A 16738-nucleotide genomic window follows, 5' to 3' on the forward strand; every position below is an offset into this window, starting at 1 on the left:
CGCCCCCAAGTGATGTCCTCAGACAAGACCCGCAGCAGGGCTCTAAGAATTTGTGTCCGTAATTATTTGATCAATCAATTCCATTATCTGTTTGGTTTTCCACTTACAGATACGTTGAGTAGGACGCTTTCCTTGACTTCCTGGTGGTTTCAATTTACCAAGCGAGTTCCTACAATTATTTACATTATTACTACAACTAACCCATCAGGTCTCGTCCTAATCAGTCTCCACCCTCGGCCTCTTGTTGGCCCTGCTATTCCCACCACCGTCTCCGAGTTCCACCTTCCGCGAGAGCATGACGACCCCGAGGATGGTCTTGGCAATCGCCTTCGCCACGGCCGGCGGCTGCGCCGCGAGCACGTCCTTGCGCTGCGACTCGGGGGAACCGTAGAAGACGAAGTCGTCCTTGAAGCCCTGGAGCCGAGCAAGCTCGCGCACTGTGAGCAGGTCTCGTCGGACTGGGAGATTCCTAGGTCAGCATAGCTCGGTGTATTTACTTGCGCTTGATACGTGGCTTCAGGGGTATCTCTGCTCTTCTCAGGGTTCCGGGGATTGGAAAGGGGAAAATGTAAGAACTGGGGTCCCATTCTCTCGACTTACCTGGGTGGATCAGAGACTGGGAGCTGTTGTATGATAGGACGACGGTGTCTGCATCCATGTCGACAGCTTTGGCATCCTCCCCGGGGACATGTTGGCCGGTGCCGTGGTTGTAGATGTATCTTGGCGGCATTCCGGCTCCATCTGCCTGGGAGCACACAAACGTTCCGCCTGCGCCCTCCGTCGCGCGAGGATTCTCAAATGCCAAGTCTCCAATGAAGGCCTCTATTTTTCCGGGCGATTGGGATCTGGTAGCACCTGTAGCAATGGCAGGAGGATCATGTCGTTTGGTTGACACATGTGCCGACCCCGGGAACGGCGATCCGACGACGACGAGGATGCTCCGATCCTGGGGGATTCCATGGGCTTGGAGCGACTGCAGGCTGATGCGCACTGTCTGACCCTGCTCAAGTAATCTCAAGATGCTTTCGGAGAACCGACGTATTGTCGAGCTGTGAAGCACGGCTGGAGATATTTGCAGGGCCGTGAAATCTGGCTTGAAATGCGAACTCGTAGCCGAGTCCATGATACCAAGCGGCGAGAGAAATAGGTCAACCGAGGGCATGTCTTTGTTTCCCTGGCTCAGCCTAAAGTTTGTGTTTTCTCCGGCCACCAGGGCAATCATCGGGTTACCAGGGGGTGGAAGGCCGGGAGGCACGAGTTTGCCCGATGCAAAGTCGCCAAATATGCCTTGGGGGGATTCATCAAAGATCTTGCACTCGGGATACCGCACCTGGTTCCATTGGTTAGTAAAAAAGTAAAAGGTTGGTCGAGATTTCTCAAACTGACCCTCCATGTGCTGTGGCGATCCTCCTTGAACCCCACGCCGGCAAGGACTCTATAACCCATATCAGCGATATCAGTGAAGCCTTCCAACGGACCGAGGACATTAGGGGTCAGATCAACCACAGAGAGCACTGACACCTCAGCGAAGCTGTCTTGTCTTATGCGGTCGCGACGTGGAAGGAGCTCGGATGCCAAGGGCATGACGGTTATCGCCTCATCAATGACCGAATGAGCGAAGCGGCAAAAGGGCGTGCGGCTCTCGACTGCGTCTGTCAAGTATGGTCAGATGGGAGAAGCAAAGTTTGTCGGCTGAGGTACACTCTTACCTGGAGGAGGTTGAACACAATGAACCACCTCAAAATTTCGAGGAAAACGACACACTTCGATAATATCGTCAATTTTGATGACCTCGGAGTCATGCCGTGTCCCCAAGGACTCGGGCAAGGTGAAGTGCAAGAGGAGCTCTATGCGGTCGCCCGCTGCCATATCCTCACCCACCGGGGAGGTTAGATCCCGGAAGAGTGGTTCTGATTTGAGCAAGGAATACTTGGTGGCGGTTAAATGAGCCGATTCAACGACGCGTAAAATGACTGGCGCTGATACGGACGGCATGGTTGTTGCGGTGCATCACCAAAGTCGCAAGCTTGAGGCCCTCCCCATGGACGCCGGCGAACTTGTTGTGCCCCCGCTTGGTCGTCCCGCCAAGACCCAGATAACTCATCTCGAACCTATTTTTGAAGTTTGCCAGCTCAAGACTTCCAGCCTTCTTATCGAAGCGGATGTAACCGAGGAGCTCCTTTGAGTATTGGCCGTCACCCGAGGCGGTCTTCCGATGGACCGTAATCTGTATCTCATTCGGGGTTTCATTCCAGCTCGGCGCGAATGACTGGGGGTCGCGAGGGTCGAGGTCAAACGAGTCGACAATAGCATCCTTCCTGTTCAATCCAGCGTTAGGAGCGGTCAGAGGCGGGAATGCGATCCCAAGGAATGGCGTAATTACCATTTTGATACAACTCGCGAAACGCCTCGGCAGGCTTCCAGTTCCCGACATAGTCTCTGTTCGACCCGAGAGAACGTGTTGTCGGACGAATCTCATCATTGGCTTCATCAGAGTTGGCGAGATAATCGCTCTCATCAGACGAGATAGCTGAGTCGCTGCTCGAGTCCATCGCTAACAGCCCATCCATTTCGAGGCTTGATAGGGCTGGACCTGGTTGAACCTCAAATAACGGTAGTGGCGGCTCCTAGGAGGGAGAAAGGGGCCGGGGACGAGCACCAAAAGTGCGTCTAATTATCCAGTGTTCTCCTTTGGTGTGGAGATCGTAGGTAAATTCCGACGGACACTTGGGAAAGACGGGGAAAACGAGGAAGGGTTTGAGAGGTAATAAATTCCGGAGGTGGAAACCAACCTACCTAGGTACCTAGGTACCTAAGGTATCTACTAAAATGGATAGGTACGTACCTAAGTGCCTTGCCGTTGGTGAATGACGGGAGGGTACTGCGGACGTGTTTGTTGTGTGGGTTGAGGCAGAAAGGTGAGGCTTGGATGCCGGTCGGCGGCCCTCTTGGAAGTTTCTTCGATGCAATCCTCGGTCAAAGTTAACAAAGGCAAGGCTCGGTCGACAAATAGGTATTCTGGAGCTAATAGGGTAAGATATACAGCTTCAACCGCAACATTTGGCGCAGGAGATGCGGCTTTTGGGAAGAATTAGTAGAGGGGGTTTGCTCCTGCTTCCACCGCCATTTTCACTTCACCGCGTCATTAGCTAGGTCCTCTGTGCCTCTGTGCTTCCCATTGCCATTGCCATTGCCATTTCCTCAGGGTCGGGGTCTAGTGGAAGTGGGGATACCAGAGGATGCATCTTACACAACGACAAAATCCCCATACCGATTCGGCTCCTCCTCTTTCCGAGAATCAGGCTGGTGCCGTCCCCCGGCCCTACCTGATGCAGCCATGCTTTGCCGTCTCCACTCATTCCCCCAAAGTGCCCGAACTTCAGCCACAGTCAAGCAGTCGTTTGTATCACGCCTCATGCAAGCAGTGGCACCCAGCCGAAGAGCACAAAAGCATGTGATACTGAATACCGTTCTTTCTCGAGATTGCCAGCTGGTAGGCAAGGACATGAGAAGACATAAGATCAGAGGAATCCCCATTATGACGATGAGGGGAAACTGAGAGCAAGCCAAGCGACTCCGTGTTGTTGTTCTCTGTCCAAGCCAACGTATGCCTAAGACACTGTAAAATCTGTATTAATTGTTCACTACCTGCCATGCTCAGATCCACTCCCCTCTGCCCAAGCTTTCATAGCGTCCATCAAATAAGGATCATTCTCTGCACGACGCACGCATGACGGTCGATCCAACACGGGAACCTCTCTTGGGAAATCTTGGTCCCGCGAGACGTGTGACATGCTGGGCTCGTACGGATCGATGCGAACCGTGTATTTCTCCGCCCGAAATCGAAAGGCCTTTGAAGTGTCCTGGTCTAGGGTCGACTCTGACAAAAGGATTGAGACGCAGTTCTGGATCTGCGTCTCTGACAATTTGAAGATGTGGTGCCTGCCAATGGGTTGAATGTAGACATCCTTGAACTAGGTAAGGGTGTTAGCAGATCCAAGCCAGTGCACAGTAGGAGCACTAGCAGCAACATACCTCAGTCTTGGACATGCCTCGATCAAACAGGACGACACCCCCAAACAATCGGTACTCAGCCCAGTACCCTACAACGTCAGCGGCACCGCAGGGGTAGTGCTCCCAGTCCATGTAGAACATATGGAAAAACTCGGCTGGCCGCCGTGGCATTTTGGGCAACGGGGGTAAGGTGATCCCCGGAGGAGGTTTGGGAACTGGAACCTGCGGATCGAAATCAGGAGGTGATTTGCGAATACCCCCATCGTATTCGGTGTACAGATAACCCGCAATATCGTGGCATACAATTGCGGCCATTTGCAGTAATCGTAAGAGGAATTCCCTCGAGTCTGTCGATGCATTCTGGTATAACTGTGCAATCTAACTACAATGAGCATGACTTCTAACGTGTCAAGTGAAGGGAAGAGATAAATGGCAGGGGCACCTTTCCATCGACGTGGATAGCGCCAAGATTGAAAATCTTGGCGGTAGGCAGCAACAATCTCAACAGCCTCTTTACTTGGCGCAAGGTTCGTCTCGTAATCGACTCGATACCAGCCGTAATAGTCTTTGTATACGTCACAAGTTGGAAGACCATCCACTATCTGGGCGTATGTCTCGGAGGCAAGAGTGCTGGAGAGGATAGTGCACATCGCCCGGTTCAACGCCGAGAAATGATCTGGCGTTAGATTGATAAGAGCGACCTTGGTGTTCGTTGACATTGTGAAGAAGAAGATCTGGTCATGGAGAGCGGGAAAATTGAAAATGGAAGTGGGAGGATCCGGGTCTTACCCAATGGCAAATCCTCGTCCCGATCCGGCTCCTTCTCTTCCCTAGATTTAGGCGGGTCCCCCGGCCCGATTTGACACTGCCATACTTTGCCGTCTCCACTCGTTCCCCCAAAAAGCCCGAACTTCAGTCAGAGTCAAGCGGTCGTTTGCATCCTGCCTCGTGCAAGCAGTGACATTGTCCTTCCATTTCTGAGGTATATCAGCCGACTTGTCAGTCCAGAGTCTCCGAGTCCTGCTATAGTCCCCCAGCCCAGGCTGACGTTCGAGTCCAATCTCTTCCAAGAGCAGGAACATGGTCGACCCCAGACTGAAGACGTCTGCCGCTTCCACGGCCCGAGGGCTGAGCTCGTGCCACTGTGGGAAGACATCCCACTGTGGTATGCCAATGATGTTATTAATTCTGGGCGGCCCTTGGTACGGAATGTATACCAGTTCGGGCAAAGAATCAGTTGCACTGCTTCCGCTAGATTTTACTTCAAGGTCGAAGGACCCGTCAACTTCAGGCGCCGAAATAAATGTGTTCGCCCCTCCGATCCCTTGTTCCCAGTCAATAATGACAACATTGCACTGGTCGTCCAAGAGAATATTGGGCGGTTTCAAGTCCTGGTGCCACGAGCGGCCCTTGTGGTGGACGTGGTAGAGAGCGTCAGCCAACTGGAAACACCACTTCGCCTTCCAGCTCGGGGGTATCCTCGACCCGTTCTCCAGGCTGCGCTCGATCAGGGCTGCGACGCTGCCGTTCTTGTACCACTCGTAAAGAACGCCGACCACCTTGCCAGAGCCGAGGCCCTCGGGGGATGCGTGGATGACGAGCCGCAGCGGGGGAGGCATGATGTTCGGATGCCGGGGTATGGTATTGCACAAGAGAGAGATTTCTCGGTGGAGAGAATCCATCCGGCAGCGGAACACGTCGTCTGGAAAGGCCAGGTAGTCGGCAAAGGTGACTCCCTTAAAAACCACGTCGGTTTTTTGCAGGCAAGGGACTGCTGATTTGTGGCAGGCCCCGCGGAGGCTGTCGAGAGGGTCTTGTAGCACCACATCTGTGCATTTGACCGCGAGATTTCCCCTGCCCTCGTGGCCCAGTATGCCGTCGTCGTTGATGATCTCGCGAATGGTCTGGAAATGTGAGATATACGAGTCATAACTCTCCGGTTCGCGTTTGAGGAGACCCCGAATATTGCCTGATTTGCCGCTGAAGTACAGAACCGTGTCGGGAAAAACACCCTTCGGGAAAGTGCTCGATTTTTGCCAGTACTCCGCAACGGCTGTCGATATCTTGCTGCTCAGAGACACGGAGACTGGAAATGCTCGCCCTGTCAAGTCTGCCCCCGGTAATGACTCGAGAGCATCAACATGAGCGGCGAGTAGTCTGTTCAATGACGCTTCTCTGCCGTTTCCGTCTTCTCCGTCGAGGCCGAAGGATACTACCAGTTGATACGCCTCTTGAAGGTGCTGCAGTAGAGCAACAACGCTGTTTTCGTCCTTCCAGACCCTGACGTTGATGCATCTCCAAGGTATATTTTGGGCCATTTTGCGTCAGGAGGTGCTACTGGCCGCTAATTGACACGCTGATTGTATCATCAAGTTAATGTTGATCCTGGAGGCTGAGATTAAAGCATCGAGTTGTATGCAGCATGCCTTGTAGGCTGTAGGCTGTAGCTAGGAGCCTGTTTTGGCCTGGTGTTCATCCCCTGGCTCACCCATTCATTATTCATTTGTCTTAGCCTCCCTGGTCGAGCAGGGGTAGCAAGTTACGACATTGTGCTGAAGCAAGGCTTCAAGTCTCGCATCCAGCATTCTTTGTAATTCCATGTGAGGGTATTGTACTGTACATAGTACATGAAAATACATAGATACTGATGCCAATATGTCACCGAGCCTTATCTTGCCCGTGTTGATCATCTGCATGACCCCCCCATGCTCTCGGAATTATCGGCATTCGCCAACCAACAGATTATTGTCGTCCATAGTAATCGGGCGAGAGCGGGGTAATGGTCTTCAAACACGAGGTGGACTGGCTGCATGTCTTGAAGCAGGCTGCGCAGGTCGCTGTCGAGATGCCCTAGGGTAGTATTCTGTGGTACATGCTTGTCCAAAGGGTACTTTGGAGCACTGTATGCCCTTCAGAAACACTGTAGTAGCCTCCTGGGAACATGATTCAACTATTTCAACCTCTGCTAAAGAGAGTTACATGTACCGCAGTTCAAAGCTGTTACCCAACCATGTAAGATATTGAAATTCAGACTGCGATCTATCAGGGATGCCCCCTTTTTCCTTCTCAAAAAAAAGACCCTTTTCTATATCGTTGATGCTAATCCTTTCCTGTAGAACTCTATGTAGATGCTATTGCCAACCTATTCATATCTTGAATAGCTACGAATTGATAAGATCAAGAAGGAGTTGCAACTAATTGAGCAACCGACACGCCAAGTTGCGCAAGAGACAAAACTATCGCAATAGCTCCAGCGATGAGAACCAGCCAAAACGTGTACCATTTCGGCTTGTCTCTAGTGTCCCTCCAAAATGTCCACAGGGTCCGCGGCCTCTGCCGCTGATTGAGTTCCTGAAGAACCAGGAGTCGGGGTCCGAGCATGGGAAGGTCGTCCGAGATGCTGTATTCACCTTGCTTTCTCAACTTATCCTCGCGGTTCCTGCAGGCTCGTGGCCACAGCTCGCCCGGGAGGTTTTGGATCTGAGCGCTGCCTGTTGTTTTGGTGGATAAAATGTCCATGAGCGGGTCCGAGTTGTCCCCGAGGGTGGGTTTCACATCCTTGAGATAGAGCTTCCGGGACGCCTTGTCCTGCCCGAAGAGGATCCTGTAAGAGAGGATGATCTCTTGCTTGAAGCGTGGCCAGATATTAGTCGCCGTCTCCAGTGGCTCAAAATAATCGCGCATGACCCTGTGACGGGGTTTAGTTAGCCGCACTTGAGGCACATGGTTTTGAGGGGAAGTCTCACTGATCGAGAATGGGACTCTTGCCTTCATCCGAAAGACAGCCCACCGCACAGATTGTTGGCAGACGAAATAGATAGAGCTTCCTCGTCGTTGGGACAAAGAGAAGATGGTGCGTGATTGTGTTCGTCCACTCAATTGTGACATTGCCAAAGCCACGAAGCATTGCATAATTAACGCAAGAGACGGAGATGAGATCTGACGAAATCGAGTCTTCCACCGGATCCTGGCGAGAATACGGATGTCGAGCATGTAGCGTTGGGGAGAGATGAGACTGACAGAACCCGCGAAGAAGGGAGCAGATGGGTCGTCTTGCCGTGGCTTCTATGCCTTGTGAGGCGGGTGAGTTCATGAGACCGCCAGGGTATACGACTTCGAAGGCGTCGGTCTTGGGACTTGGAGACGCATCCACTAAGAGGAATATCCAGGTGAGCACACAGAAGACCGCTCGTCTGCAGTTGTCTTGGCCCTTCTTGTCGAACTGGCTCATCTCCTTGCCGTAGCCTTGACGAAGCCATGTCTCCGATATCTGGTGGATGCTTGGCGAGTCACTCGCCTGTTGCTGGATAATTTCGGCAATGACTACGACGAATTCAAGATAGTCTCGCAACACCAAGGGTCTCTCAAGCTTCGCCACATATGTGATGGCCGGCTCGATCCAAACAGGCCCAATCGCTGCTGCCGAGGCCTCTAGGTACTTCTCATAAGTGAGAAGTCCCGGCCATTGGCTTAATTGACAGGTATCGGATCCAAAAATGGCGTTGCAGAGGCGCTGTGTTGGATGATCCTCGACATCGGCTAGTGGTTCTTGCATCTCGAGGTCAACATTAGTCTTGGCCGATGACCCTGCTCTCGGCCAGAATGCAGCTAATGGCCCGAAAAGGACCTGTTGAGATAGACGAATTCAGATACTTTAGCTGACTGTGCTATCCAATCCAGGAGAGGACGTATTATCAGAACAAGGGTGGGGGGAGGGGGGCAAACCAAAGACGAAGACTCACCCTCATGGTTTGATAGCTCAAATAGAACTCTAGAGACCAGCAGGAACGGAGCTCGAGTGTGACGATAATATTGGTGGCCTTGTGCCTCTATCTGCAAGTGAGTTGTTAAGTGACGCAAGAGCCGCTTGAGATCAATATCAGGAGGGAGGTATGGGGGCCCAACTCGCTACGTTAGATATTTATAGGTACTGTACCTAAAATACAGCGGCAGGGGTTGGACCGCTAGTAGCCTAGGTTTCCACTACTCCTGAGGCGCACGGGTGTACATACAAAGGGCGAAGGTGTGCCTGGCTCAGTATAAAATGATCCATCACCCCCTCGCCTCGTCGAGCTGCTTCAAACGTTCACCCGTAAGTCTGGATAAACCTGACACCGACTAGAATCCTAGCAAAAATAATTCAACAACAACGAAGTCCACTGCACCCCGAGCCAAGCCGTATTTTGCGATACGTCCAGCATCTAGTGTAAGTCTCAAGAATCTGGCGAACTGTTGGGCATTCTGACGCCTCCTGGCACAAGGCAACCGTGTTGCTGCCACCGCAATGGACTCCCCCAAAGAGACGCGCGAACAGCCATGGAAGAAGTGGTATAAGCCCATCGACAAGGCAGCGACCGACTTCGCCATGGCAGTGCTGCCTGTTTTCCTCGCTGGAAACGGAAACAATGGGACCGACCACCTCGACTTTGCCGTCTACACGGCTGGCTCAACCGCGGCCGCAGCGACAGCTGAGGTTGTCAACAAGCGGTCCACGTAGGGACGTGCTTGTGGACTGGGTAGACCGCGACTATGCGGCGGTGGGAGAAGATTGGGTGGATAGGTTTGCGACCTGATTGGCTCCCCTGCAGCACCACCTCGCCCGACTTCTTACGTTGCGAGAAGGGATGGGGTGGGGGGCATGGCTGAGGCAGGTTATTAGTACGAGTCACAGTTGCGGAAATTAGCTCAAGTCTATCAGTCAAACTTGTCTGGCCGGTTGTGCATGAGTATGTGTACCAGGTACATGCAAACAATTCAAGGCACCCCAGAAGGAATCAGGCCACGGAGACACTCGTTAAACAGGTTGCGGCTCCCGCAGTTGAAAGTAAACGGGCATCCAAAGCTCGGACTTCTGCATATCAGAATACACCATACACACCTTATTAGCTTTCAGAGCCGATATTGACACAGCGGCCTGCGACCAATGCTCTCACACCCCGACTGCTATCGTGGTTGAGATAGTGCAGACAAATACGACCATGGCAGACACCACGGTTCTAGGACCAGAGCCGCAAGATATTGAGACATTCATTCCCTTTTTGTCAAAAGAAGACCTCTACAAAGTCGAGAAGCCATACGGAGCAGACTTTCCGGTCGACAATATCGAAGGTGCCAAAATCACGAACCACATCTTTGACATCCACCCGGTCCGGGTCCATGATGTGCGTGGATCACCGCACGAGTTGGACTTGGAGCGCAATGGCGCGTGTTTCATCAAGGCCGGGGTCTCCCTGAAGGCCGAGGAGGCGTCCATCACCATGACTCCTGCCATGGAAAAGTACATTGCGGACGTTTTGACGACCCTTCAGAAGAAATTCCCCGGCTACGTCGAGATAAGGCTCATGGACTTTCAGGTACGGACGGGTTCGCATGTCGCCAGTTCACCGAACAAGCGTTGCAGACTGACACCAGCCACTCGTTCCATGCAGATCCGCAAGAGGTCCGTTGAGTTCCCTCACGGCCACGGCAAGAAGGTCGAATTTGCCCAGCCCGCAACCATGCCTCACACCGACTTCTCCGTAAATGGGGCTTTGATGCGCATGGACGACGTGTTTCCCAACAGAAAGGAGCTCTATACTGGCCGGGACTTTGATCTTCTCAAGTTGAGTGGTTTGGGACCGTGGCCCTCCTGAACTTCCTGCTGAACCATCACAGCATTTGGAAAGTTCTTAGCGGGCCCAACAATGACTGGCCGCTCGCTGTCTGCGATTACAGCTCCGTGGATTGGGACAATGATACGACGACCAACGATGCCGTACACCTGCTGCGCACGGGCGAGAACTGGCTGCTGCATTATAATGAAGAGCAGCAGTGGTACTACCTTAGCGGGATGGAAGAGGACGATCTCATCGTCTTTCGGAATACAGACTCAGAAGGGCAGCGCTCCCGTGAGTCATCCCCACACACTTCCATGTTTGGGCCTCTACAGATTGGTTGGGCCGAGATGGAGCTGACCAAAGGCTGCAGGCTGCTTCCATGTCGCCTTCAACAACCCATCCGCAACTGGGCCGCCTCGAGAGAGTGTCGAAGTGAGGGTGGCTGCATTCAGGAACTAGCCTGAGCAGCCTGAGCAGCCTGAGCAGCCTGAGCAGCCTGAGCAGAGCAGCCTGAGCAGAGTAGCCTGAACAGAGCAACGACGACTTGGAATCTCAATCCTGAGATTGAAACTGAATGGGATGATGACACGGGAGCCTAGCTTGGTCAAGCCGAGGTGGGTATCTGCTAAGCACATAATACGTATTCGGGAATGTTTGTAGCCAGGTTAGTTAACGGGGTGTTCAAACATGTAATTAACGTGGATTTGGGCATTAAGACTTCAACACTTGTGACACACCGGTTAGTTTTCACCGCAGGCCAGCCATCGATTATTATTAATGCTGACCGATCGTAAGTCTCGTCAAATGGGAGATGGTTGGAAGGAATCCCCGGCCCAAACCGCACTTTTGACATGTCACATTTGTCCATCACTTGCATTGGTTGTCCATCACTACAAACAACCGGAAATCCGGAAATCCGCTGCGCATGACCATGTTCAAGGTCAGCTAGCCCGCCATTCGGTCAACGGAAGAGGCAGGAGTATCCATACCGCTATTAGCATATGGAAGGAACGGCTCGCAAAGCCGCACCGTCGAGGCCGAGGTATCCATCCAAGTTCACCTGCAACAGTAGGCGTGCCGAGAGTTAGGAGCAAGGCTCGGCGCGCTAATAAGAGTCGAAGAATAAGTCACGCCCTGCGGTTTTCCCCAGCCCTGAAGACACATTAGCTCGCAGCCTTACTTTTCAGGACTCAGGTCGGATGGGATGGAGTCCGTCGAAGCGTATGTGTCTTGCCCGCAATCCAGACGCTGAGTGTCAGCCAGCCTCAGGGGGCAAGGGTGGCCATACTGATGGGCCGTTTCTAGATCCGAGAACCACCTGCCTCAATGGCAGAGCACTCTAGCAAGATGCCTTGAGGGTCATGAACCATATGACATCAAGGAAATATCCGAGACTGAAACACACGCACAGGACGTGCGCAAGTTTCTGAACTCGCTCGCTCGCGACGACAAAAGTTCGCCTCATGTGAGGGAAGCATCGTTTATCATCCTGCCGTATCTCGTCCACTTTGAAGCTGTCAGTGACTTTTTTGCCGAAAACTTGGGCCCGCGTTTCGACACATCGCCAGTGTGGGCTATGTTCCTCCTCGTCACAAAGGTTCGTGCCGGGGACCCATGAGCGGGCGATCTTGACAACGTAACTTAACTCTAATCACTGACCGTCATGCCTAGCTCGCCTCCGAAATGCCTTATCCTGAGGCATTCAGGCAGATAGCCGTCATGATAAAGCGGATCGGCCAGAAGATTGACCTGTTCAACGAGTACAGCAAGGGTGAGGATGTAAAGCCTAAGCAGATGAATGAAGCTGCGCTGGACATCCAGATTGAACTGGCTGGTTTCTTCAGCACGGTTATCCGCTTTTTCCGGCATGAGGGAACGTCGGGTGCGTCAAGTCTTCGAGATGTAATAAACGATCTACGTGCTGAAGACTGATGTAATGCTGATCCAGATCCGTCCGCAACCACCTGGGATAAGGCTCACGGTAACAGCTGGAATGGGACCATCACAAAAGCCTATAATCTGTCACAAGCCAGCATGACCGAGATATTTCAGAGAATCGAAAAACTGGCTCTCTTCGCCACCAAGAGAACCAGGGCCGAGGATCTCCGGAGCCAAGAGGCACTCCTGGCGCCGCCGTCGGAAGCGGTCAGCGAAGAGCCCAAGAAACGTTGCATCATGATTCCCAGGGCCGGAAATGACTTCTTTTTTGACCGAGACGGAATCATTGACAAGATTGACGAGGCGTTTTATCCGACGTCGGGGCAGCCAAAGGTAACTTCCCTTCTGCTACACGGCATAGGCGGTGTGGGGAAGAGCTATGTGGCCATGAAATACGCCCGACACAAGACAGATCATCACATCTTGTTTCTCATAGCCGAAAGCAAGGGATCACTGGCACAGAGTATCACAGATGCTGCTGTCATGCTTGATCTGCCACGGGCCGCCATAGACAAGGACGAGATGAACCGCATCATCCTGTTCAGATGGTTTCAGGAGACTAGTAAGTATATCCCCCTTGGCCCTTTCTCTCTCTCTCTCTCTCTCTCTCTCTCTCTCTCTCTCTCGCGTCTCACCCCGATTTTCCCCATTGGATAGCCTCTGATACCTTACCAGAAGATCCATGGCTCCTGATATTCGACAATGCGGAAAGTAAAGACCTACTCCTCAAGTACTGGCCGCCTAGCTTTACAACAGGCAGGATCCTGATTACCTCGCGGAACAGAAATCTGCAGTTCGCTCCGGCAGATAAGGGAATTGAAGTTCCACCATTCGACCCTACTTCTGGCCAGCAGTTGTTGCTGGAGCTTGTACGAGCCGATGTTATCCAAGACGCCAATGAGGCTCGGTATGCACTGGAGCTCTCCCAGCAGTTGGACGGCCATGCTTTGGCCCTTTCGTTCGTCGGCGGCTTGGTCAACACCAATAGCTGGTCCATACACGAGTTTCTTGTCGAGTACGAGAGAAATAAGCGTGCAGTCCATAAGCTGGATCGTCTCGGTTCACTTTGGGCCATCTGGAAAGTGGCGTTCGCCTCTCTCCGCGAGCCCAGTTCGACTATTCTTGGAATTTTGGCCTACATTAACCCAGACTCCATCCCAGAGGTCATATTTACGCAAGCCAAGGAGAAGTCCCTACCAGCGTGCCTGAAATGCTGCTCTGGCAGCGCGTTTGCCTTGTCCGGCATTGTCGAGGACCTAATCACCCTGGCGCTAGTCAAGAAGGACGGGACAAGCAGGGCCTTCTCGCTCCATCGCCTTGTGCAGACGCAGTTTCGATACTACTTGGACAGTACCCGACGCCAGGAAGCCTTCGACAACACCGTCAAGCTCCTGTTCGACGGGTTTGGCACCTTCCAGGGTCAGTTTTACGACAAATGGAAGAACTGCCAGATGTACATCCAGCAAATCATTTCGCTGAAGAACCATTTCAATGCGGAGCGAGAGGAAAAAGAGCGAGAGGGAGGTAATGAAGAGGAGTATGTCAAACCGACTGTGCGCTTCTGTTGGCTGTTCACAAATGCAGCACGGTAGGTTTAGCCACCAGTTCCTTTCGTCCAAGAATTAGAAACCCTCCTCCTGAAACCGACACCGAAAAATTGTTTATCTAATCGCTGACCTGGTTTTCTGTCTGTGCAGTTTTCTCCTCGAAACGGCCAACTACGCCGAGCTCGAAGACGTTTTATCCGTCGCAGGGCGGGCATTCAATCTACTCACCGAGGCGGAGAAGCAACAGGGCGTGCCAGTCCGGTGTTCCATCCTTAGCAACACCGGCCTGCTCCATGCGCACAGGGGCTTTTTCGACCTGAGTCTTCCCAAGATTGAAGAGTGCTACAAGTTCCGGTGCGAGATGAAGGAACAAGACTGGGCAAAACTCAGCTGGATCGAAGTGGCCATGGGCAACGTCCTGTCGTCTGCCGGAAAGTTCGAGGATGGGCTCAAATGGCAGCTCAAGGCCGAGGAAACGAGGAGGAAGGTCGCCAATGACGTAGACGACGTCAAGTCGACCGCAGTAATCCACCAAAATATTGGACGGTGTCATGCTCTCCTTGGCCAGTTCGACGAGGCGGACCAGCGCCTCCAGCTGGCCAAGAAGGAATTCGAGGGATCAAAGAACTGGGGCATGTTGGCATAGTAGGTGGTGTCCATTTCTCCATACTAAAACACGGGCTCGATCACTGACGGCTGGTCACTTCACACCCAGCACGCTGTTCGCCCTAGCCAACATCGAGAGACGCAGGAACAAGCACACAGCCGCGAAGGAAGGCTACGAGAAGGCACGGAGCATATGGGTATCCGGCGGCCAGCTAGAGACCCACCAGTTCAACGGTGCGTGCATGTACAAGCTAGGCTGCGTGTGTGACGATGTTGGAGACATCGAAAATGCCGTGTGAGTTGAACTGTCGCCAAGAAAATCCTCCTCGCAATTGGAAAAAAAAAAAAAAAAAAAAAAAAAAAGGACTGACTAACGTCAAATCCTGCCTCAGAAAACACTTACGCGATGCCCTAATTGTGGCCAAATTAAACGAGGAGGCTATGCCGGGAGATTACGCGCGCGTCCTGCACAAGCTGTCTCAGGTCCTGGCCAAGAATCCCGGCACGGAGGTGGAGGCGACGGAGAAGGCCGTGGAAGCCCTGCGAGTCAGGATGGGCAGAAAACTGAGCATCCAGAGCAGCAAATCGAACGAGTCGGAGTGGTCGATTGTAACCCCTAAGACAGTGGCCACCGAGAGCTGGACGGAGGTTCCAACCGCTCCGGAGTGGTCGGGAGAGGACTCTGAAGAGACGTACGATGGGCTCGTTTATGTCCTCTGGCGATGATGGTATTGTACCTATCTTTTCGCCACTAGCTGCGAGGATTTGTGAATGATTCGGCAAGCTACATCTTGACGCCGTAGTTCTTCTTGACTAATACATGATGTCAATTTCTCTCGGCCCTTACAACGACGCAGTCTGTCTCGTAGCCTTGACACCATCAGCCAGCTCCTTGCACGACGACACGAACCCCCACGACTTCCGGGCGTTGAACTCGACCATCTGCCTCGTGTAGTCCGGACTACCGGTCCCGCACCCGTCCTTGAGCAGGATGGTATCGAAGCCCAAGTTGCACGCATCTTGTATCGAGGCCAGGACGCACTGGTCCGTGTTCACCCCGGCGAAGAGCAACGTCGTGATCTTTTGCTCCTTGAGGTATTCGATCAGGTCATTCGAGCCGCCCCAGAAGCCGGATAGCCTGTTTTTATGAAACCGAACCTGGGGCATGGCCGTGCCCTGGGAATCGTCGAAACTTTTCTGAAGCCCGCCGTACAGGGCCGTGTTCCACTGGTCGCGCATCAGCGTGCGGCCCGCCGCAACGGCCGTCCCGTCGGGGAACTTGACGGTCCCGAGGTCGCGCCCCACATCCTTGGCGCCCTTCTTCTCCGTGAAACGGTCGTCCTCGCCCTCCGCCGGCGTCTCCTTGTACCCGAAGATGCGGAAGATGACGGGCGGCAGCACGGCCAGCTCCTCGTCGGTGATGCCCCACGTGACGTGGACGACGCGGATGCCGGCCTCGCGCGCGGCGGGCAGGCCGGTGGAGAGGAGGGTCTCCTCGGCGGCGTGGCCGGGCCCGCGCGCGCGGCCCATGGCGGGCGACAGGAAGAAGTTCTGCATGTCGATGACGATCAGCGCCGTCTTGTCCGGGTCGACGGTGACGGGCGCCGTCGTCGTCGTCAGCGTGAGGCGCCGGGCCGGCGGCTGTGGGGTTGCCGGCGGCCACTCGGGCGGAGGCTGGTGCGTGAGGTCCCAGCCCGCCGAGGGGTTGAAGAGCCAGAAGTTGGAGCCGGCGTTGCCAACCACTGCGGTTGTCGCGGTGGCGTTGCTGACGATGGATGGCAGCGCGACAGACATGACGGATGGCCGGTGGAGGATGTCGGTGACTTTTGAGAGCTGGGACGTGAGGATGGGTTAGAACGAGGGTTCTCTCGATCAAGATGGGAGGTGGGAAGGGAAGCCGTTGCTTACCCTTCGAGTTTTGAGGAAGGATCGAAGCATGAGCTTTGAGTTTTTGGGCCGCCGTCGTAAATACTTCTGCGGCTCCCCGAACAATTGGGAAGAAAGATGGATGAGACGGCATCACTACCAGCAAGCGGC

At 53.5% G+C, this 16738-nt stretch overlaps 9 protein-coding genes across 9 annotated transcripts; 3 read left to right on the plus strand and 6 right to left on the minus strand.

Annotated features, from left to right (window-relative positions):
• Positions 1 to 121: 121 nt before the first annotated feature.
• On the minus strand, positions 122 to 2143 carry QBC33DRAFT_313551 (uncharacterized protein). The gene is made up of 4 exons (XM_060423520.1): positions 1710 to 2143; positions 1387 to 1652; positions 601 to 1330; positions 122 to 458 (listed from the first exon to the last, which is right to left on the minus strand). The coding sequence occupies exons 1-4, from the start codon at positions 1993 to 1995 to the stop codon at positions 217 to 219; spliced, it is 1524 nt and encodes a 507-aa protein (XP_060286394.1). The 5' UTR covers positions 1996 to 2143; the 3' UTR covers positions 122 to 216.
• On the minus strand, positions 1997 to 2752 carry QBC33DRAFT_313579 (uncharacterized protein). Its single transcript, XM_060423521.1, has 2 exons — positions 2384 to 2752; positions 1997 to 2318 (listed from the first exon to the last, which is right to left on the minus strand). Exons 1-2 carry the CDS (start codon positions 2568 to 2570, stop codon positions 2101 to 2103), a joined length of 405 nt encoding a protein of 134 aa, XP_060286395.1. The 5' UTR covers positions 2571 to 2752; the 3' UTR covers positions 1997 to 2100.
• Positions 2753 to 3601: 849 nt separating this feature from the next.
• Positions 3602 to 4729, minus strand: QBC33DRAFT_313530 (uncharacterized protein). Its single transcript, XM_060423518.1, has 3 exons — positions 4457 to 4729; positions 4036 to 4392; positions 3602 to 3974 (listed from the first exon to the last, which is right to left on the minus strand). The coding sequence occupies exons 1-3, from the start codon at positions 4607 to 4609 to the stop codon at positions 3645 to 3647; spliced, it is 840 nt and encodes a 279-aa protein (XP_060286396.1). The 5' UTR covers positions 4610 to 4729; the 3' UTR covers positions 3602 to 3644.
• QBC33DRAFT_313535 (kinase-like domain-containing protein) lies at positions 4590 to 6534 on the minus strand. Its single transcript, XM_060423519.1, has one exon. The coding sequence runs from the start codon at positions 6330 to 6332 to the stop codon at positions 4851 to 4853; it is 1482 nt and encodes a 493-aa protein (XP_060286397.1). The 5' UTR covers positions 6333 to 6534; the 3' UTR covers positions 4590 to 4850.
• A 494-nt stretch (positions 6535 to 7028) lies between these two features.
• Positions 7029 to 7967, minus strand: QBC33DRAFT_530326 (uncharacterized protein). The gene is made up of 2 exons (XM_060427223.1): positions 7761 to 7967; positions 7029 to 7702 (listed from the first exon to the last, which is right to left on the minus strand). The coding sequence occupies exons 1-2, from the start codon at positions 7919 to 7921 to the stop codon at positions 7192 to 7194; spliced, it is 672 nt and encodes a 223-aa protein (XP_060286398.1). The 5' UTR covers positions 7922 to 7967; the 3' UTR covers positions 7029 to 7191.
• Positions 7968 to 9298: 1331 nt separating this feature from the next.
• Positions 9299 to 9511, plus strand: QBC33DRAFT_556607 (uncharacterized protein; the record flags this gene model as incomplete). The annotated part of the gene is made up of 1 exon (XM_060429737.1): positions 9299 to 9511. The coding sequence occupies one exon, from the start codon at positions 9299 to 9301 to the stop codon at positions 9509 to 9511; it is 213 nt and encodes a 70-aa protein (XP_060286399.1).
• A 397-nt stretch (positions 9512 to 9908) lies between these two features.
• Positions 9909 to 11091, plus strand: QBC33DRAFT_530329 (uncharacterized protein). Its single transcript, XM_060427224.1, has 4 exons — positions 9909 to 10367; positions 10443 to 10615; positions 10669 to 10901; positions 10981 to 11091. The coding sequence occupies exons 1-4, from the start codon at positions 9993 to 9995 to the stop codon at positions 11067 to 11069; spliced, it is 870 nt and encodes a 289-aa protein (XP_060286400.1). The 5' UTR covers positions 9909 to 9992; the 3' UTR covers positions 11070 to 11091.
• Positions 11092 to 11399: 308 nt separating this feature from the next.
• QBC33DRAFT_530334 (uncharacterized protein) lies at positions 11400 to 15535 on the plus strand. Its single transcript, XM_060427225.1, has 8 exons — positions 11400 to 11831; positions 11916 to 12207; positions 12282 to 12492; positions 12559 to 13110; positions 13224 to 14136; positions 14246 to 14740; positions 14811 to 14996; positions 15094 to 15535. Exons 1-8 carry the CDS (start codon positions 11815 to 11817, stop codon positions 15425 to 15427), a joined length of 3000 nt encoding a protein of 999 aa, XP_060286401.1. The 5' UTR covers positions 11400 to 11814; the 3' UTR covers positions 15428 to 15535.
• A 9-nt stretch (positions 15536 to 15544) lies between these two features.
• Positions 15545 to 16495, minus strand: QBC33DRAFT_576591 (Isochorismatase-like protein; the record flags this gene model as incomplete). Its single annotated transcript, XM_060430921.1, has 1 exon — positions 15545 to 16495. The coding sequence occupies one exon, from the start codon at positions 16493 to 16495 to the stop codon at positions 15545 to 15547; it is 951 nt and encodes a 316-aa protein (XP_060286402.1).
• Between the last annotated feature and the right edge of the window lie 243 nt (positions 16496 to 16738).

Source organism: Phialemonium atrogriseum, assembly GCF_030411735.1.
Source record: "Phialemonium atrogriseum strain 8032-3 unplaced genomic scaffold QBC33scaffold_5, whole genome shotgun sequence".
Taxonomy (NCBI): Eukaryota; Fungi; Ascomycota; class Sordariomycetes; order Cephalothecales; family Cephalothecaceae; genus Phialemonium; species Phialemonium atrogriseum.